Source organism: Mus musculus, chromosome 4 (genome assembly GCF_000001635.26).
Source record: "Mus musculus strain C57BL/6J chromosome 4, GRCm38.p6 C57BL/6J".
Classification (NCBI taxonomy): Eukaryota; Metazoa; Chordata; class Mammalia; order Rodentia; family Muridae; genus Mus; species Mus musculus.
Window position 1 is genome coordinate 46,371,727 of NC_000070.6, and position 22,049 is coordinate 46,393,775.

The 22,049-nt window shown below is 44.8% G+C and overlaps 1 protein-coding gene across 5 annotated transcripts; it reads right to left on the reverse strand.

Moving 5' to 3' along the window:
• Positions 1-4,777: 4,777 nt before the first annotated feature.
• On the reverse strand, positions 4,778-21,831 carry Trmo (tRNA methyltransferase O). Of its 5 annotated transcripts, none has more exons than XR_390347.1 (6): positions 21,244-21,831; positions 15,842-16,016; positions 14,368-14,525; positions 10,333-10,959; positions 8,259-8,584; positions 4,778-5,522 (listed from the first exon to the last, which is right to left on the reverse strand). XR_390347.1 is itself a non-coding variant. In NM_029086.2 (6 exons), the coding sequence occupies exons 1-6, from the start codon at positions 17,665-17,667 to the stop codon at positions 5,310-5,312; spliced, it is 1,467 nt and encodes a 488-aa protein (NP_083362.1). In that variant the 5' UTR covers positions 17,668-17,697; the 3' UTR covers positions 5,249-5,309. The 5 variants fall into 5 exon arrangements, 4 of the variants coding, with proteins under 4 accessions (NP_083362.1, XP_017175912.1, XP_017175911.1 ...); NM_029086.2 differs by lacking the exon at positions 21,244-21,831 and adding an exon at positions 17,592-17,697 and having other exon boundaries at positions 5,249-5,522; positions 8,367-8,584; XM_017320423.1 differs by lacking the exons at positions 4,778-5,522; positions 21,244-21,831 and adding an exon at positions 17,486-20,253 and having other exon boundaries at positions 8,139-8,584.
• Between the last annotated feature and the right edge of the window lie 218 nt (positions 21,832-22,049).

Here is a 22,049-nt window from a genome sequence, read left to right on the forward strand (position 1 = left end):
CACAATTCATATTCTCTACTTCAAAAAAAATTTTTTCCCTTTTTATTTTGTGTGTATGAGTGTCTTGCCAGAATTTCCACATGACTGCAGTGCCCCCAGAAAGCCAGAAAGAGGGTGTCAGATCCCCCTGGAACTGAAGTCACACCATAGAGGTGTGACAGGGCCATCTCTCCAGCGCCATAGTCTCTGCTATTTTAGGGAGTGGTGTGGGTGCACATATGTATTTGTGTGTTTGTGTGTCCTCTTTACACGGACAATGAGAATTACAGACTCCTTAACAGAGCTTTATCATAATTTTTGGTCCAGTGTTCAATGTGGCTGGCAATATCATTATTTAATAGGTTCTGTTTTTTAGTTGTTTGTTTCTTTGTTTGAAACAGGGTTTCCTTAAATAGCCTAAGCTGACCTGGAATGTAAGATCCTCCTGCCTCTGCTTCTGTTGGATCAGCATTTTAACTTTCACAAGAATAGATCACAGGGTGGTGGTGTCGCACGCCTTTAATCCCAGCACTCGGGGAGGCAGAGGCAGGTGGATTTCTGAGTTCAAGGCCGGCCTGGTCTACAGAGTGAGTTCCAGGACAGCCAGGGCTACACAGAGAAACCCTGTCTCAAAACACACACACACACACACACACACACACACACACACAAATCATGTCTTTCTGCGCTTAGCTTCTTTCACTTATTAGCTTCCAGTTTCCTCAGTGCTGAGGCAAAGGGTAGGAAGTTCATTTGTTTGGTCAGGTTTTTGTTTGGTTGTTTAGTTGTTTGATTGGGTTGGTCTGGTTTTTGTTTTGAGGGCTTTGGGGAGTGGTTGTTGTTGTTGTTATTTATTTGTTTTTGTTTTGTTTGTTAGGTGTTTTTTTTTTTAATTTATTTTATATGTGAGTCTTCAGACACACCAGAAGATGGCATCAGATCCCATTAAGGATGGCTGTGAGCCACAATGTGATTGCTGGGAATTGAACTCAGGACTTCTGGAAGAGTAGTCAGTGCTCTTAACCTGTGAGCCATCTCTCCAGCCTGTTTTGGTTTTTGTTTTTTGTTTTTTTTTAGGCAGGGTTTTACATAGCCCAAGATACCCTCAAACTCCTCTGATCTCCCAGCCCCCACCTCCCAAGTGCCACAATTACAGATGTGTGCCAGGCCTGGTTTAGGGGTTTACCTTTTTTGATAGTGAATAATGAATGTGATGCCGTGCATACACTAAAGACTCCTTGTGCATACACTAAAGGTTCCTTGTGTATACACTAAAGGTTCCTTGTGCATACACTAAAGGTTCCTTGTGTATACACTAAAGGTTCCTTGTGCATACACTAAAGGTTCCTTGTGTATACACTAAAGGCTCCTTGTGTATACACTAAAGGCTCCTTGTGCATACACTAAAGGCTCCTTGTGCATACACTAAAGGCTCCTTGTGCATACACTAAAGGTTTCTTGTGTGTACACTAAAGGCTCCTTGTGTATACACTAAAGGTTCCTTGTGCATACACTAAAGGAAGGCTCCTTGTGCATACTCTAAAGATTTCTTGTGTGTACACTAAAGGAAGGCTTCTTGTGCATACACTAAAGGTTCCTTGTGTATACACTAAAGGCTCCTTGTGCATACACTAAAGGCTCCTTGTGCATACTCTAAAGGCTCCTGTGTATACACTAAAGGCTCCTTGTGCATACCCTAAAGGTTTCTTGTGTGTACACTAAAGGCTCCTTGTGCATACATTAAAGGTTCCTTGTGTGTACACTAAAGGCTCCTTGTGCATACACTAAAGGCTCCTTGTGCATACACTAAAGGCTCCTTGTGCACATACTAAAGCCCCACAGTGGAAACAAAGGGCCTGGGAGATGCTTCTGTTTCATTGTATTGCTCTGGCACGGCCTTCTTCACAGAAGCCCACCCTCACCCACTACATAAGGACTTTTAAAATCACATTAATCACTTCTGTAAAACTCCTGCCTTCCACTGTGTCCTGGAGTGTGGAAACTAGATGCACAGCCTCGCTTTTTCTTTCTTTTTTTTTGTAAATACTGAACAACCCCAAAACTTAGTGGTTTAAAACTATAAACATCTTGCCTGGTTGGTGTTGCCTTTGATTCCAGCCCTTGGGAGGCAAAGGACGGTGATCTCTGTGAGTTCAAGACCACTGCTCTCACAGTACATTTGAGGCCAGCTGGAACTACATAGTGAGACCCTGTCTTAAAAACAAGCAAACAGCAGCGAGAACTCAACCTATCAACATCCCGACTCCTCCTTCCTGGTTGTTTTATTTCATTTCATTAGCTAGGCCAGTTCAGAAAGATGGTGTAAGGGGACTTCCCCTACATATTTAGCGACTGGATTGATGTCCATGGAGACTTGCTCTGTCACTACCAAGCAGGCTAATCTGCTCTGAGAGCACCAGCCCCGACGCACAAGCTCCTCCTGCCTCATTTTGTGCACAACTTTCCTAATTTAATGTCACTGATTTTTTTTTCCTTGCTTCCCCTCACTACTTAAAAACGTGTTTGGTTTTTTTTTTTTAACATTTTAAAATTTTATTTGTGATGTATGTGCATAGGAACTTGAGCAGGGCTTCTAATAACCCTGTTCCTCTGAGGCAGGGTCTCTCTCTGGACCCTGAGCTTTTGTTTTTCAAGACAATCAACCAGCAAGTCTGAAATCCCCGTCTCTGCCCCTCGGTGCGGGGGGGTTACAGGCACTTACAGGACGATGCCTGGCTTTTACTGCATCCTGAGATGTGGCTACACTCATACTTAAGCTTCAGGTATTCTTAATCTTTCAATGTACGTGCGCATGGATCTTGGCAAGAACAGGAAGGTAGGAAGGCTCAGCTGCTAGGAGAGTCTCCTACTCTTGCAGAAGACCTAGGTTCAGTTCTCAGGGCCTGCATGGTGATTCACAACTGTGTAGTTCCAGTCCCAGAGGATCTGACGCCCCCTTCTGGCCTCCAAGAGCATTACATACACGGACATTTACAACACTCAGGCAAAACACTCATCACACACAATCAAGTAAATCTTTAAAATAATAATAACAGGGACTTAGGAGAAGGGCGGGAAGAGAAAGCCCAGAAAGAAAATAATCTGGTGTCCCTAGTGTTCCTGGATTGTATCTGCCTTGGCTCTACGAGTCCTTCAGATACATACTCCTCCCATCACCAAGTCTGTGGATAGTTCTACTATAAACCACACACAGGCTCTGCCCTGCCAACATGCTGTTATGGACTTCCTCGTGCCCCTCATCTCAAGCGCGCGCGAGCTCGCGCACACAAGCACACACACCCTCAGCATTGCCTTTCACTCAGTGGACACAGCCAGTCTTGGGTTCCAAAGTTGGCTTTTGTTTCTGACGACTCAACCGACCGAGGTCAGGGCTCCTATCCAGCCGGTGAGCCAGAGCCTGCCCTGGGAACACCTGGAAAGCAACCTCCGCTGTCACGTGATAGGCGAGTGCTCTACAAATGCAAGTACACAGCTGGCCAGTAGGTGGCGACGAGTGAGCAGCTCCTATAAGCAGAGACCTTATTCTGGATGAGATGAAACGCTTTAGCCATTTCTGGACCAAGGAGTGTTGGTGGCTCAGACCTCGGCTGGCAGCACCGGGATGCCTTCTATTTCCCGGAGGCACAAGGCTATGCCCGACGCTCTAGGAGAGCAGGAAACAGCAGTCCACCCCAGGGGCAAGGCTTCAACTCCCGTTACCTGTTCAAGCATGGTAAGGTCCACAGCTCAAGTATAGCGTGGGTTGGTTTTGGCTTCGTTATTCACAGGTGACACGGCAGGAAATGCAATGTCCTTTATCATAAGCACCGTGTTTCAGAGGGCATGGGCATAAAGATACACAGTGATGAATGTAAACACAGAAATCTAACTTATAAGGTTACACTCACCAACACGTCTGACCCACTCCAAGCTGAAGAGAGGACATTTTCCTTAAGTTCCACGTATAAAAATAATGTGCGCTCCTAGTCAGAAAAAAACTCACAGTGGACTGAAGAAAATATAGCAAACGGTGCCTTTCTCAGTGAGTTCTGGAGTCCCCTCTGTAGAGATGCCATTGGGCTAGGGATATGGTTCAGGGGTATGGCACTTGCCTAGCAGGCAGGGGACACTATTATACCCATAGCACCAAGAAAAGAATTTCACCCATATGTGTGTCCATCCTTCCAGAACTTTCTACACATGTATATGCAAGGATTTGTATTACTTCATTTTGTACAAATGGATGGTGAAGTGGCTAGTTTTGTGTGCCAATTTAACACAAGCTAGAGTCAGAGGAGAAGAAGGAGCCTCAGTTGGGGAAAAATGCCTGCATAAGATCTGGCTAGCCAGGCAGTGGTGGTACACACCTTCAATCCCAGCACTTGGGAGGCAAAGGCAGGCGGATCTCTGAGTTCAAGGCCAGCCTGGTCTACAGAATGAGTTCCAGGACAGCCAGGGCTACACTGTGAAACCCTGTCTCGAAAAACCAAAAGAGGAAAAAAAAAAATTCTGGTTATAGGGAGTTTCCTTTCATCAGTGATTGGTGAGTGGTGCCGTCCCACTACTAGGCTGGTGGTCCTGGGTTCTATAAAGCAGGCTGGGCAAGCCATGAGGAGCAAGCCAGTAAGCAGCACCCCTCCATGGTGTCTGCATCAGCTCCTGCCTCCAAGCTCCTGCCCATCTGAGTTCTTGTTCTTACTCCCTTCAATAATGAACACCAATATCAAAGTATAAGCCAAATAAACCCTCTCTCCCCAACTTGCCTTTTAGTCATGGTATGTGATGGAAAATATAAAAATATGATTTACCTTTTACTCTACAAATTTTCTAACAATTACATATAATCCCTTTCAAACCACAATGAGTATCTTAGAAGTATGCGATAACATAAAAACTCCATTCACGGAGCTGGAGAGATGGCTCAGCGGTTAAGAGCACTGACTGCTCTTCCGAAGGTCCTGAGTTCAAATCCCAGCAACCACATGGTGGTTCACAACCATCTGTAAATGAGATCTGGCGCTCTCTTCTAGAGTGTGTGAAGACAGCTACAGTGTACTTACATACATACATACAATAAATAAATAAATCTTTAAAAAGAAAAAAAACTCCATTCACAAGAAACATTTCTAGATCTCGAAGCACCACTTCAGAGAATCACTGTTCAGGATCAATAGCCAGCAGTCTTTCTTTCTGAAAAGGACTTCAACAAGTATTTGCAGCTTTGTGAGCCCATCTGTGCCATGTGCACTTTCTTGGGTTTTGTTTTCTTGGTTGGGTAGTTTTCAATTATATTCTTCCCCTGACGATGTGAAGAGCAGTCTTAGCTTCAGTCAGGAAAAGACCAGGCCTTGGGGGAGAGGGGGCAGTGAGATGGCCCAGTGGGTAAGGGCACTTGTGGCCAGGCTAGAGGACTGGGGCGTCAGGAGCATTGAAGCGGCTCTAGGTGCTGCTCTCCTGCTGGGTCCGGCTCTCTGCTGCACCTCCTCTTCCACTGATGATTGTTCTTCTCTTCCGTTGGGAGAGGGAGAGGGAGGGAGTACAGTCTAAGTGGAAAAATAATACCTACTTATGTTTGCGCCCACAGATCTTGCTGCTCTCAACCTTCTATTCTATATGCAAAGAGTAAGAGATTTCAGAATGCTCAGCCCTAAGTGGAACACCTGAACCACACCTAACCCTCCCAAGGTGCATGGATCATTACTAAGAAGGAATGTGAGAAGTGGAAGCCGGAGATGACGGACCACTATACAAGCGTCTTCTGGACACAGCAGAGCAACTGCACATGTGAACTCACAGTGCTTTGACAGCACGCACTGGACCTGCACAAGCTCAGCAGCCAAATCCTGCATGGAGATGGAAGTTAGACACCAAATTCCCCCACTAGGCCATGGAGCTGTTGGCAGCCCTTAGCTGCTGGGAGAAGAAGAGTTTTGTGTAAGCCTGCAGGCCCTGGTAAGTCAGTCAGCCCCAGGGAAAGGCCACACCCAATATCAGGGGCAGCTCCTGAAGATGCTTTGTTTTAAAAAGGACACAAAGTTAGGGGATAGGCCTGGGAAGAGGTGGAGGAGGGGTGAATATGATGAAAACGTCTCCAAGAATAAAAAGGTTGCTTTGTTTTGTTTTGAAGAGAGAGAGGGGCTGGGAAGAAGGCTCAGTGGTTAAGAGCACTTGTTCTTACAGAGGCTGAGGTTTGATTCCCAGCACCCACACAGCAGCTCACAACCATCTGAGATCCAGTTCTAGGGAATCTAGTGTTCTGACCTCCTCAGTGCCCGGCATGCAGGTGGTGAACACGTGTACACCTGGGTGAAACCCTCCTACACATAATTAAAGCCTCCGAGTACTGAGTTCAGTTCTAGCGCCCGTGCCCAGCAGTTCCCGGGTTCCTGTTTACGTCTGGAAAACCCGCATACAAATGTACACACACCTAAAAGTCATGACAATAAGGATTTCTAAGAGGTGATAAACACACATTTTATAAGAGGATATGAAGCTAATGGTTTGTTTTCCTAGTTCGAACTCTGCCACAGATCTTGTGTTTTGGTGGTGGTTAAGAGTATAAAATTTATTCAAAACAGAAAACTCATTTAGCTGGGCACTGTGCAGCACTTGGGAGGCAGAGGCAGGTGGACCTCTGTGAGACAAGGCCAAACTCATCTACAGAGTGAATTCCAGACAGCCAGAGGTATATCATGAGACTCTGTCTCAAAAAAGTAAAATAAAAATAGTATAAAATATATTCAGTCCGTAAAGTTCATGTGACGCTCTACAGCTTCCATCCCAAATGCTAATTCTAACTCTAGACATTCAGTAAGTTGTAGAGTCTTTGGATCTGGTAAATTTGGGTGATCTTATTTATTTGCAAGGATGTTTGTTTGTTTGTTTGTTTGTTATATTTGTCAAAAAATGAGACAGAGATTCTCTGCATAGCCCTGACTGTCCTGAAACTCATTCTCTAGACCAGGCTGGCCTCAAACTCTGCTGGGATTAAAGGTATGTACCACCATGCAAAACTCCAAGGGTTTTTTTTAAATTGTTTTTAAAATGTAGGAGCTGGAGAAATGGCTCAACAGTTAAGAGCACTGACTGCTCTTCTAGAGGTCCTGAGTTCAAATCCCAGCACCCACATGGTGGCTCACAACCATCTGTAATAGGATCTGATGCCCTCTTCTGGTGAGTCTGAAGATGGCCGACAGTGTACATCATACATAAAATATTATTAAAAAAATAAGTGTGAATGCCACTTCTGGCCTCTACACCCACACCCACACACGCAGACTATCCACACAAAACACACCTACATGAACAGAACACATCAACAAAGCCGCATCAGAATGCCAACTTCTGAGCTAGAACTCTATACGATATGTCTAGATCTTCCTTATGGAAGAAGCCAGATAAAGGCTAAAAGAGACCTCTGTGCTATTTTACAACTTCTAACAACCATTTCGTTTTGTTTTGTTTAAAAAAAAAAAAAAAAAAAAAAAAAAAAAAAGCTTTAGAACAACTGAATTTAAGACCTTGTCCCAAATGTCAAAGGAAGTAAACAGCTACACAGCAATCTGGCTTAGGAGAGAAATGCCATCAGCCGCCATGGCTGGACAAGTTTCCACAGGCCGTGGGGTCGTTTCCAAACCGTGATCAATCAGCTCTGAGATCTGCAGCCTGATTAGGAAAGAGCGTCATGTTGACAGGTGTCTAATTTGGTTACTCCGATTGTAAATCTTCAGTTATCTCAGCCCATCTCATTAAAATCTCCTACAGGCCACACATTCTTACAATCACTTCCTACATGGCATGGAACTGTGTGGTGTTAATTAGTTTATCAACCTGTAATACGCTGTCTTGTTTATGTCTACCTCCTCCACAAACCATGACTTGCGGCACAAAATGAATCTTGAGCCAGGTGTGGTGGTGAAGGCTGTAATCCCATACCCAGGAGACTGAGAGGAGAATCAGAGTTTCAGGCTAGCCTGGGCTACACAAGGGTCTGCCTCGAACTCTGTCCCACACCTCATCCGTTTCATCTTAACCATCTAAAGCTGAGTCACAGCAGCTTCTTCAGCCACAGAGTAAGGCAAAACCACACCAGCAATGACTTTCCTGAGGGTGGGGGAAGGGCTTTCTAACGCAAGAATATTCAAAGCTCAGACAGAGAGAGAGAGAGACCCTCAAATGCAGGGATTTAATCCATAGGATTAAAAAAGAATATAAGTAATATAATAAAATAAATAATGTCTTTATAAAAGAAAAAAAGAAAAACAAAAACCAGCACCAACCAAAGCAGTAAGATGACAAGAGCAGGCACATCAGATGCCAATGGAGCTTCTGAAAACACAGTGGGCTCAAGACCCCAGGGCCGCCAAGGATTCCTCAGGGTCAGCCACCTGAACAGACTCAGAAGCCAGTTTAATCCTCACAACCTCTGCGAAGCCATCACCAAACCAGCAGGTGACATGTGCTGTGTCCACAGTGAAGAAGAAAAGGCGGTCCTCGCAGAGCTTCCGGCGGTACACAGACCGAGGATCTGCTGACAGCACAGCCTCAATGGCACGCTTGGCTTCCTCTGCGGAGTGGAAGTACTTAAATGACGGCTGACTAGCATCTGCGAGGAGAAAGAAGAAGCCTGCCATTACAACCACGCAGGTCAAACTCGGATCAATGAGCTTCAGCATGTAAAGTGTTCGGTCTGCACCTCACATAAAAGAAGAGGGTCTGGAAACCTACTCATTTCAGAGACGATCACCTTCATCAAGTATTTACTGTCATTAGAGTTAATATGTACACCTCCAAAATAACAAACGCTGTGTATTTTACATAGGCCTCCAAAACAGGCAAGACAAGCTGGAGTTGTCCGAATTCGTTTGGCCCAGAGAGTGGCACTATATGGAGGTGTAGCCTTGGAGTAGGTGTGTCACTGTGGGTGTGGGCTTTAAGTTCCTCTTCCTAGCTGCCTAGAAGCCAGTCTTCTCCTAGCAGCCTTCAGATGAAGATGTAGAACTCTCAGCTCTTACAGCCCTATATCTGCCTGGACGCTGCCATACTCCCACCTTGATAATGAACTGAGCCTCTGAACCTGTAAGCCAGCCCCAATTAAACGTTGTCCTTATTAAGACTTGCCTTGGTCATGGTGTCTGTTCACAGCAGCAAACCCTAACTAAGACCGCATCTATTTCTAAATGTAACTTGCTGACATTGCCCTTTTCTTTGCTATGTCCTGTGCCACCATCACCTCCTGACAGTGTTTCTGTGTACTTTGCACAGCAGTGTGCTGACTTCCTATACCTGAGCTTTCGTCTCTTCACCTATTAGAAAGCAAGCTCCGTAGACCAGGGCAGGGGTTTTCTGATCCCCTTTTCTCACTGCTGTTTCTCCCTAAGGCCAGAACAGTGCTGGAGAAGCTGGGGAAGAACTGCACAGTAAACAGCGCATGTCCCTCTTGCTATGGTCATGCTGGCTGTTTACTGACAAGTAACACAAGAACGGCTCTCAACCCTTTGGATATCTGTCATCTCCTTGGAAACCAGCTACTTGCTAGCATCCTCATTCCCACCTCTCAACAGCCAGCAGCTTCCTTCATTCTCCATCTGCTGTGGACTGGGGAAACACATGCTAAGAACCGTGTGTTAAATACGCTCCACAACAGGTCCTGTGACCCTTCTTTGGCAGGAAGTGCCTGCCGGTGGGGAAAGCACTATGGCAGGAGGGTCTTCTGTGCTGTGAGATCCTAGGGGGCCCTGACAGAATAAAACAGATACCTCTTTGGCTAGATAGGGAAGCAAGTAAGAAATTGAGTGCGTCCAAGTATAGACCAAGCACAAGCCACTGCTATTCAAAAAAAGAACAGAGATGGCAAGCAGAGCTGGAGATGTGGCCCAACGGTTAAGAACACTGGCTGCTCATACAAAGGACCTGAATTAGGTTTTTAGTACCCATGTTGGGCAGCTCATATGCCTGTAACTCCAGCTCTAAGAGATACAAAGCCTCCTCTGACCTCTACATATCCCTAGACAGATACACATGCATACACATGATTTAAATAATCAAATAAATATTAAATGAAAGAGAAGGGCCAAGTCAAGGGACACGTCCTCAGGCAGCAGCCACTCTCCACAGACGCCTTCTGAGCGAGCACCCGGACTCATCACCACCTAAACCGTCCTCAAGGGAAAGCACCAGTGCCAGTGCACCCAGAGTTCATCACCTGCTCCTCAAAGCCCAGCCATGACAAGTACTCCACATATATAAACGCTTTCACCAGTGTCAACCGTGACGAGATTCGTTATAAAGACAAGCCCATCATTTAACTGGGTCTGTAGCTAACACACACACACCCAGGGTACCCACACTCACCTCCTGAATTGAGCTTCCTCAGATCCATCTCTGCGTGAGGAGTAAACCGGACTTGTAAAGGGGCTACAGGAGCCTCTGTCACCCAGCTGGGGACAACACTGTAGGGCACTCTGTCAGCTGTCCTGGCACGGTAGGAAGCATCCCACTGTGTTTCTGCACTGCTCCCCGGCAGGACCAAGGCACCTTCTACTTTCCTTGGTCTATCTGTGCCTTCTTCCAGAAAGCTCTTCAGTTCCGGTGGGCCAAGCTGATTTTCGGGCATATCCATGCTCTCACCTCGGCTTGGTTCCAGTGCCAGATCCAACGCTCTCTCTCTGTCTTCTGGCAAAGTGTGCTGGATTTCTGACATGTCTCTGGACTTCTGAGAGTTTTCTCCTGAGGTCCTGTCTTCAAGGCATTTCGGTCTCTCCTTGGTGCTCTGGCGAGGCTGTACTTTCCCACGCCCTGAGAGCAGCAGCTGGTCACAACTGTTGGCCGTGCCATCAACCTGGGCCTCAGCCCTCAGCTTATGGTGGTCATTGTGTACACTGAGGTTCTGTGGTGAGTCGTAGTCAGCAATGTAGGGCTTTATGTCTAGCACAGGTGTGCCGTCTATCATGTCAACTCCAGACAGGTAGACAGCTCCACCTAAAGGGAGACAGAGATCCTCTTATGGGTCTACAGTGGATGATGAGAAAGGCAAATGGAGGGCAGGATTATCCCCTAAGTCTCTCTCAAACACCTACCTTGACCTCAATGAGCCCCCCCTTACTGACTGCAAACCCACATCTCCATCTACCAAACTACTACTCTTCAAGGCTCTCATAGAACACGTCATTTACAAATCTTCCTGGCTCTTTTTCTTCTGGGTCTCACAGAGGACACCGCACACGTCAGTCCTCAGTGTGTCACCAAGACCAACGTGCATTTCCACAGTGGCAAGCAGACTTCAGAAGGTCCGACATTCCCCAATTTGCTGCTCATTCCCCGTGCGACCCCTTCTCTGAGTTCAACTTACATCTAAGCCACCGAACATGGCAAAGAGCTCTATGATGAGTTCCATATAGGACTCCTCGCTGACCACAGACTCAACCCAATGAACTCTCCCTGCAGACTGATGAACTGCACAGGCGCAGTGGGGAAGCCCAGGTGGCAAGCAGCCATAAGATGTCCTAGAAATATGGGCAGCTTTAGGACCTGAGGGTGTTTCCAGCCAATACCAGCAGAAAGCTGAGATCCTCAACCCTACATCTATGAGGAACTGAACTCTGACAAACAACCTCACAGAAGAGGAGCGGCAAAGATGAGCCCATTCAGTTGGCCCCTGGAAAAATAGCAAGGTTTTAAACACATCATCAATGTGTTCTGTCTATAAACGGATACGCTTTGAATCATTTCTGTTAATACAGACCAAGAAATGTCCATAAAGACCCAAAAAGTCAGGCTGGAGAGATGGCTCAGCAGTTAAGAGCACTGACTGCTCTTCCAGGGGTCCTGAGTTAAATCCCAGCAACTACATGGTGGCTCACAACCATCTGTAATGAGATCTGGTGTGTCTGAAGATGCCCTCTTCTGGTGTGTCTGAAGACAGCTACAGTGTACTTACATATAATAAATAAATAAATCTTAAAAAAAAAAAGGTTCAAAAAGTCATCAGGGCACAAGGCCCTATGACTAAATATTAAGGTCTCCTGCTGTCCCACTTGGATAGGTGTTGTGCACATCCTGCTACTGGTACAGGACTATCCTGACTCTGGGAACACTGGCTGAACAAAAACCAAAACACATCGTGTGCTCACACTGACTCTGACTCTACTTAAGAAAAACATGATTGCATGAATACCCAGATATTAGACATGCTGTGTGCAAACCTAGAACTTTGGAAAGATGACCCTGCGCTATTTAAATGACTGAATACAAAGGAGAACCTGAGAGTTCATGAGAAACTCCTACAGTGTTCATGGCTCATGCTATTATTTGTCCCTGTGCATGAACAACATTTATTATGACCTTCTAACACAGGACTGACAGGCTCATGACCTTTTATGATAGGTATAAAAAGAAGCACTCTATTTCCACCCCTACATTATTCATTATTGATTACTGTTCGCCCATTCACTTTCCTGATCTCATCTCCCTCAACAGAAGGCTAAGTTCTGTATAAGCAGGAATTTTTATTTGAGTTAATCACCAATGTATCTCTACCATTTACAAGACCTGGCACAAAGTCAATGATTTAAAAAAAAAAAAAGTGCAGTGTGGTGGTCTGAGTTCAAACAGGCTCCAAAGGTTTGTGGATCCAAATACTTAGTCCCTAGCTGGTGGGACTGTTTAGAAAGGATTAGGAGACAGGTCTTGCTGGAGAAGGTATGTCATTGGGTTGGGCTTTGAAATCTCAAAGTTATCTCTCTCCACTTCATGCATTTGGATCAAGAAGTAAGCACTCAGCTACTACCCCAAGCCTGCCCACAGAAATGCTCTCCACCATGATAATTATGGACTGTAATTAATCTTTGGAAACTGTAATCCCTGAGTAAACATTGACTTTTATAAATTGACTTAGTCATAGTGTCTTATCACAGCAATAAAAAAGTAATCAAAACATGCTGTTTGCTGGCCTTGTCATGCATCAATGGGAGGAGTGGTCCTTAGTCCTATGAAGGCTTGATAGATGCCCCAGTGTAGGGGAATCAAGGGCAGGGAGGTAGGAGTGTGTGGATGGGTGGAGGAACACCCTCATAGAAGCAGTGGGAGGGAGAATGGGATAGGGGGTTTCAGAAGGGAGGGAAACCAGGAAACGGGATAACATTTGAAATGTAAATAAAGAAAATATCCAATAAAAAAATGCCATTTGCATGAATGATCAGAAAATGTCCTAAATGCTATTGTTCAATTTGATAAGCCACCTTGACAAAAGCAGGTGGATGAGCAACTAAATTTGCTGGACAACTCACCTAACAACTGAGCACAATTTAGCAGTGTACAGGGCCCAAACAGAACAAAACAGCCCTGAGGAACATTGAGAACCTGTCATGTAAGACCCTCAGCAAAATCCCTTTAGAGACCAAGAGGCAATTCATGCTTCTGCTCACAAGCAAGCAATGGAGATGCAGCCTGGAATAGGCTCTCCACTCCTACCCCCATGCTCTCACCTTCTGCCTCTCTAACAAAAATGTAGTGAGAAGTTCTTTGGGTGGAACTCAGTTGGCAGAGTGCTTTCCTACTATGCACAAAGCCCTCCGTTCAACCCACAGCGCCACATAAACTGACTGTTGTGACCTGCTCTTGTAATAACAGCACTCGGAAGGTAGAGGAAGGAGGTCAGAAGTTTAAGGTCATCTTCGGTTCTATATGGATTTCAAGGCCAACCTGAATACAAAAGACCCTGGACCAAAAACAATAAAAAAACCAAACCAAACCAACAACAAACAAATAGAAGCTCTCTGAAAACATCTGACTAGGTTATACAAGAACATAGTTAAAACCAATCCAGTATTCTGCTGTGGCACTTCTACATCCTGACATTGCTAAGGCCTACAGTGTAATCCTGACATTGCTAAGGCCTACAATGTAATTCTATCCCAGGTCACCAGCACACAGCACAGCTGATGGCCTGCACTGTAGCTCAAATGTCTCTCCTTTCAGCTTGCAAGAAGTAAGGACACCTTTGTTCTGCTTTCCAGAAATGCACCAACAACTAGGCACTATGCATCATACCTGAAAATAGCCAGTATAATTTAATCATCTTGTATTTCCTACATCCCAAGTCTTAAGCAATCTTTTTACTAATCTAATGCTTATAAAACCTATGAGTTCTTAAAAACAGCACTGGTTTTTAGAGTGGAATGATAAACTAGGCCCTGAGCATCTTTCACAGGCCTGTCTGCAGTGTTTCCTAAGTGTCTCCAATGCTGGCTGACGCCCTCAATCATCACACGTTCCTAAGGGCTGGGGGCACTCAAAGGCGACATGGACAGTGTAGGCATGAGCAGCAGCTAGCAGAGAATGCCAGCCGACTTTTCCCGGAGTAAGACAAAGACAAAGAGAGAGAGTTACCTTCCACCTTCTCCAGCTTGGCCAGCGTCAGCCCTATGGCATTAGGGCGATGAGGGCTCCGTGTGGAGAACACTCCAGTCTTTGCCCCATTCAGCCTGGGCGGCTGCACTTTTGCCTTGTAGTTCAAATGGCCATTTTTGTGAAAAACAAACAAAATCCTATTGAAAACAAACCAAAACACTTATTTAACAAAGGGACAAATTATTTTTGTATAATGATTTGAGAAGGGACTGTGATCTCCCACTAATGAACAGGAAGAACAGTTCTTATTAAGGTTATCAGTCAAAAGAAAATAGGCCCTCCCCCCTTCACCTCCACATTCTTTGTACCCAACACAATGACCGGCATACAGTAGGAACTTAACAGACTTGACACACTGCTTCTAAGTGGCTGCTGTTTCCATGTAGTATACTAGACATTTTCATACCCATTTTGTACCTTAGCAATAGGAAGTACAACTTAGCCCTCACTCTAAGGGTAAAGAAATTGAAGTTCAGAAAAGTTCAACTTAACAGAGGCCTTTCTAAACAGAATATGAAAGCCAGAAGCATGAGGGAAAACAGTAACAGTGCTGAATTCATTAAACCATTAAATTCAGGTCTAGGAAATGTTCACTATACACAGTGAGTCAGCCAATATTGACGATATATAAGTCATCCTCACATAAGTCACCAAGAACTCAACTCAAAGGACTCACAGCAAAGAACAAGAACATGCAACTTACACAGGAGCCATCAAACAGCTAGCATGAGCCAATAGTAATTAAGAAGATAAACTAAAAACAGCACTGTACTTCCCTGTGACAAGGTAAACATGGACAGAAACAGAATTCCTGATGACAGCAAGAAGTATCCAAATTTCTAAGGCTTTTTTTTTTGTCTTTTAGGAAGAGTACACAGAATTCTTCAAGGGCCTACAACAAGGCCCATGAACTTCTTCTGTAAAAGGTCGAATGATTAATATTTTAGGATTTGTGGCCAGCCAGTCACTGTTTCAACTATTCTGCAAATGGAGCAGAGTTTTACACTGGTAGCCACACACAATACGTAAACCAATAGGTATGCCACAGAAAATACACAGAATGCTGCTACAGTCGGCACAGCTGTGATCCCATAAATGTATAATGTAAGCAATAGACCATGTGTCGTCCACAGACCACAGTCTGCTGAGTCTTGTTCTAGAGACCAGCATAATGACCCACAGGCAGAATCAAGGAGGTGTTTAGTTAAAGCTAAACAGAAGAGAGACGTCATAATTAAAACAAGCAGTATTAAAACATGTTCCGTCAGTGAATCACAAATTCCTAATGGTGTCCAAGTATGCAAACAATCAAATGCACAAATTGAATATGGGAATCCATACATAATCCATATATATAGACGAGGGTGGTATAGCTGACAAACCTCAAAGCTGCCTTCATTTGTCACACTCTCTCAGGGCCCGAGCTGCCACTTCTAACCAGAAAACGACTTACCAAACATGAGAAAACTCTTCTAGGCCCATCAAGGAATGCTCAGGGTTATTAAAGATGTTCTTTCTGATCTTCAAACAGGCTCTGGAGTGGCTACAGATGGATGGCTGCCTTGGAGTGCCAATCTTGGCTGGGAAACATGATTCCAAGTACCCTATTGGCTCAGTTAAAAGATTCCCTATGGAAGAAAACTGGATGAGAATCATTACTCAAAGGGTCCAAGAGGTAAGAAAACATGTTTTCCTCTCAGTATTGACTTCATAGTTCTAAAATCTAGGTACAACACAACTATTAAAATCATGTTTAAATAAAGTCCTGCTATGTAACTCATGCCAGCCTCAAACGTATACACCTCCAGCATTAGCCCCATCCCCTAACTGCTGGGATCACAACTGTGCACCAGCATACCCACCTCAATTTTTACTTATAGTCATAAAAATTCATAAATTATATTAATACATGTGTTGATTGTATATTATGCAGTATAAACTATAATTTATAATTATTTCTTTTTATGTTCTTTATAGGGACACTCCAGATCTCCATTTTATTTAATTTGCATCAAACCTATCTATCCTATTATATCTTATTAGCACAACCAGTAAGATCTAGCACTAACTCTCACAATATGTTTCCTTGCTTTTTGCTTATACAAACTCTTTTTACTGTTGTGATGTATTAGACCTATTTTAAATCCTTGGGAGACAGAGGCAGGCAGATCCCTGAGTTGGAGGTAAGCCAGAGCTACGAACACACAATTTTTTTTTTTTTAAAGTCTTTAGGTGTAGCTCAGGTATACCCAGAACCCTTCCTGCCACAAGAAGAGGGCAGCACAAAGTGGAGATTCTTAGAGGTTCTAATTCATTACCTCAAAGCTCTAAACCAACAAGAGGACAGCCTGGTCTACAGAGTGAGCACAGGCCAGCCGGGGCTTCACAGAAAAATCCTGTCTCCAGGGTAGGAGTGTGGAGACAAAAATACTCTTATACAGAGGGGGGAAAAGAATATATATATATATATATATATATATATATATATATATATATATATACATACATACACATATAGTATGTATGTAAGTTAAAGCATAATACACCTGCCAGCCACTCCAAAGACCTCAGTGCCACTTCTTGCATCTCTGTCGACTGCTTCCAGGAGCTGCAATCTGATCTTTATCATCGTTTACTTCCTTTCAGAAAGAGATCTTATCATATGTACTTTCGAGCCTAAACAATACATTTTGAATTCTATAAAAGCTGACACCACCCTGTAAATTATCTATATAAACTGCCTTTCTCTCTCCATCTATATTGTGTGCGCTTCTGACAACTTTGACGTTTTCTCCAAGAATATTTACAATTACTACTGTATAGTTTTTGTTTGTTTGGGGGTTTTGTTTTTAAATCCTCATCCATGTACTGGTGGGAAAAGATTAAAGGCGAAGAAACTTGGACCAAATGAGGGCATCAGTCACACACATCCCACCTTCCTGTAACCCCCTACGGAAAAAGACCACACTACACACGTGGCCGACGCAGCTACTGTACTGAAACTAAGCCCAGACCACACCCCGTGTACCAAGATCCTAATACGTCACTCCCGTTAGCCTTAGCATGTCACGTGGTCGTCGAGACACGTGACCCTTACTTTGGCGGCAAGGACAAGAATGTACGTCAGGTGGCTCGCGTTCTTCTGGCCAGGGAAGCGGGCCGCCTAGCTTAGGGTGCGGCGCCACCTTTTTCCATAACGTTACCTGCCTCCAGGGCCGGCTGAACGCACCCACATGGGGCCGCCGTAGCACACGAGCCCTGCTTCTCCAAGCCGCGCATGGTTACAGGCCGCTGAGTCGTCCGCGCGCCCAACGCTGATTTCCGCTTCCGCGCGTTAGGCTTTGGCGCCTGCGCAGTTGTCGCTAGGTGCCGGGTCTTGGAGAACGCGCTCAATGGCGGCCGAGCTGCCGCGTGGAGGGTGGGTTCCCGGACGCCGTGAGGCCCATCATTCACCCACCACGCGGCGATGGCGGCCTCGCGACAGCCTGCACCATACCCTCCGAAGGTGGGACATGTGGATAAAGATGTACACGCAAAGATACCCTTGAATTATAAGCGGCCTCGGTGACCAAAAATAACCTTGAGTTTAAAGGGAAAGGATGTGAATGTCCATCTATGATCACATAGCAAAAGAACTGGAGTTTGGGACTTTTTTTTTTCCATTTATTGTGTGCGCGGGAGCATGTCAAAGTCAAATGACAAAATGCCGGAGCCGATACTCCTCATGGCCGCGTAGCTCCCAGGATCAAAGTCAGGTCGTGTTAGCCGGTTCCTTTACTCGCTGAGCCAACTAGCGGCCCAAGAGCTGGACGTTAAATGTTTAAAATTTCCCTTGGACGTGGGCATACGTGTTATATTTATCACTCCCCTCCACTTTTTAAGTAATAACTATTTGTCGGAAAAGGGCAAGAAAATCAAGAATGGTAGGTGTTACAAGCAAGCTAGGCTAGAAGTTATTAAGTGAGAACGTTTGTGCTCCAAACCACTGGAACCGAAATAAGGATGAAGAGCCAGCAAAAACCGTATTTTCTCTCCCTGCTCCAATTGCCTGCTCTTTAGCCACTTGTAAGATTCTTTAACCGCCCCTCCCCCCCAAAAAAAGATTCTTTAACCCAAACTCTTTGCATACATGATTATGTTTGGGGATTTCAAAATCTTGTTGGTTTCGAAGAGAGGGGGGAATCCACCTGACATTACCTGTAATATAAAATATTAAAAAATGCGAATCCACGGATTAAAGGCTTAACCGTGAAAAGCTGTTTCCAAGTGTTTGTTGTCACTGACTAAACAAGTCCCTAGTAGGAAATAATCAGTATTAGGAGACAGGTTTTTGAGAGAAAGTTGTGAATTCTTAAGTTAAAACTGATACTGTGCCCTCTGTCAGTTTTGTCCATGAAATTTCCAAAAGTTTTTTACCCCCCTTTTTCTTGTAGAAGATAGAGTTGTTGTCTAGCTGGAGAAACAAGTTTGTGTGCCTTTGGGCAACACGTACACGCTGTAAAAATGGGCTAAGCTGCAGTTGCCACTAGTCGGCGCTGTTAATAAGACAGTCAAAAGTGAAAGGGGCTTGCCCTCCATCAAGATCTGCCACTCACTGCGTCTAATTCCCAACTCTGCCAACCACTGAGACTCAAAACCAAGTAGACTTGGAGATACTAGACCTAGGAATCTGTCATTAAAAATAGCGGAGCAAAAGGAGCTGGAGCGATGGCTCAGCAGTTCAAAGCACCAGCCAAGTTTCCAGAGGATTCAGGTTTGATTCTCAGTACCCACGTAGTAGCTCGCAACTTATGGTAACTCCACTTCCAGGGGATCTGATGCCTCTTCTGACCTCCACAGGCACCTACACACACATTTAAAAGCTGGGCCTGATGGCTCATGTTATAATCCCAGCACTGGGGAGACAGAGGCAGGCAGATCTCCGAGTTGGAGGTAAGCCAGAGCTACGAACACACAATTTTTTTTTTTTTAAAGTCTTTAGGTGTAGCTCAGGTATACCCAGAACCCTTCCTGCCACAAGAAGAGGGCAGCACAAAGTGGAGATTCTTAGAGGTTCTAATTCATTACCTCAAAGCTCTAAACCAACAAGAAAAAAGGAATAATTTGATTCGCTCTGGAGTCTAGATATGAATAGTAAGAAAATAATGAATTTATAGGGAATGGTAAAAGAAAATGAATGGTGGAGATGGTTCAGTGGGTAAGGAAGGCACTTGCCATGCAAGTAAGGGACTAGACTTTGGGTGCTCAGCCACCATGTAAATGCTGAGTGGGTGTAGCGACCTGCAGGAGGGAAGAACAGGTAAGCCCTGGAACAAGCTGGCTAGTTAGACTACCCCAAGTAGTGGGCTCTGGGTTCAGGTGAGAGCCCCTATCTGACTATATAAGCTGGAGAGCAATTGAGTAAGACAGACATCACCCTGTGGTTTCATAGGCTTGTACATACATGGGCAGCTATGAAGCCACACACCAGTACTTGAGAGCACATAAACACTTTAAAACAAAAGGCTAGGGGTGTAACTCAGTTGGAAGACTGATTGTCTAGTACATACAAAGTCCTTGGTTCAAACCTTGCACTGCATAAAGCCAGGTGTGGATACAACCTAGCACTGCATAAAGCCAGGTGTGGATAAGTGCTCACCAGGTGAGTTTCAAGCCAGCCTGGGACATATAAGACCCTGTCTTCAAAAATGAAAAACAATAAAGACAAACTTGAGTGGTTAAGAGCATGTGTTGCTCTTGCAAAGGACCTGGGTTCAATTCCCAGCAACCACAGGGACAGACAAAGCTCTCCATAGATGCTGTCTTCTGACTTCTGTGGGCACCAAGCATGCATGTACATGCAGGAAACACTCATACTCATAAAGTATTTTTAAACATTTAAAACCTTAGACATAGGGCTGGAGAGATGGCTCAGAGGTTAAGAGCACTGACTGCTCTTCTGAAGGTCCTGAGTTCAAATCCCAGCAACCACATGAGATCTGATGCCCTCTTTTGGGGTGTCTGAAGACAGCTACAATGTACTTACATATAAGTACTTACATATAATAAATAATATAATAAATCTTTTTAAAAAACCTTAGACATAAAGCCATAAAGACAAAAATGCCTGTGTACAGATGTCACCTCAAATATAAGAACCCTAGGGGAGAGTCCTGAACACCTGTATACGTGAAGGCTCCCCGGGTGGCTTATGTGCTGCTCTGCACCATACCCTCAGCAGGGGACTGAGTTTGTCTTTTTATAGAGTCTCAGAGCCTAGCACACACTCTTGCTGAATGAGCTTTTATTTGCCAAAGTTTGTCTTCTTTTTAGTCTTCTATAAAAGCCCAAGGAAAATCCAAACCAACAAAACATCAGGGAATATTTTCAAATATTTTCCCACCCAGAACTGTTTCTGTTCCTGCCTCTGGTCTCCTGTCCTGCTTGGGTCACTATGACTGTTATCACCGGATGAATTCCTGAAATACGAAAACTTCAACTTCATCATCGAAAAGCCTTACTCTGGGGCTGGAGAGATGGCTCAGCGGTTAAGAGTGCTGTCTGCTCTTCCCAAGGTCCTGAGTTCAAGTCCCAGCAACCACATGGTGGCTCACAACCATCTGTACTGAGATCGGGTGACCTCTTCTGGTTTGTCTGAAGGCAGCTACAGTGTACTTACATATAATGAAGAGAGAAAGAAAGAAAGGAAGGAAGGAAGGAAGGAAGGAAGGAAGGAAGGAAGGAAGGAAGGAAGGAAGGAAGGAAGGAAGGAAGGAAGAAAGGCCTTACTCCTCAGTTACCAGATAAATGATTAAGTCTACAAGTCTATACCCAGGGCTAAGACAATGACTCTGCTGGTTAGGTAGGAGTACTTACTTTTTATGGCCCAGTGTGGTGGTGTATGCCTTAGATGCCTCTCAGGATGCAAAGGTGGGCAGATCTCTGAATTTGAAGCCAACATAGTCTACATGGTTGGTTCCAGATTAGGGGGTCTGTGGGGGGGGGCAGGGACAGGGACAGAGATACACTGCTCTCAGAGGGGACCCAGGTTTGCAGGTTTGGTTCCTAGTACCCATCCCAGATATCTCACAACCCCCTATAAATTCCTGGTCCAGGTGGGTCTCTACACATCAATAACAAATTAGCTGCCTTATGATAAACTTTTAGCATGTAAACCAGCTTTCCCATATGGACCAGACATTGACACAGTTGGCATGCAGATCTCTTGACCTTGAACTGTACTGCTCTTCTGTGCAGCTCCTCTCCAGCCCTCCAGGATAGAAAAGCACCCCTCCTATTGTGTGTGCTATTCACACGGTGCCAACACTGTTTCCTTGGGGGGTAGGTTATTAATAATAATTAGCATAGATTTTAAGTATGAGGTTTAAGAGAAAGAGAGCCAGTCTCATAGAAAGGAAAACACCCAAGAGCCAGGGCATAGCCTGTTGCACTTGACACTTTCTTTTGGAATTATTTGTTTTCTGTTTTCTTCCTCCATGAAACCAAATTAAACCCCAGTGAGTGGTGGCTGGCAAGGTGGTTCAGTGAGTAAGTGCACTGACTGCTCTTCCAAAGGTCCCGAGTTCAAATCCCAGCAACCACATGGTGGCTCACTGGCTGAAGACAGCTATAGTATACTTAAGTATAATAATAAGTAAATCTTTGGTCCAGAGCAAGTGGGG

What these genes read in the sequence shown, in the direction of transcription:
- Trmo (NM_029086.2), bottom strand. Translation starts at nt 17,667, where the DNA reads ATGCGCGGCTTGGAGAAGCAGGGCTCGTGTGCTACGGCGGCCCCATGT. An exon ending in TCAGCCGGCCCTGGAGGCAG is followed by an intron (nt 16,017 to 17,591) that starts GTAACGTTATGG and finishes TTTCTTCCATAG; the next exon opens with GGAATCTTTTAACTGAGCCA. An exon ending in CAAGCTGGAGAAGGTGGAAG is followed by an intron (nt 10,960 to 14,367) that starts GTAACTCTCTCT and finishes GTCTCCCTTTAG; the next exon opens with GTGGAGCTGTCTACCTGTCT.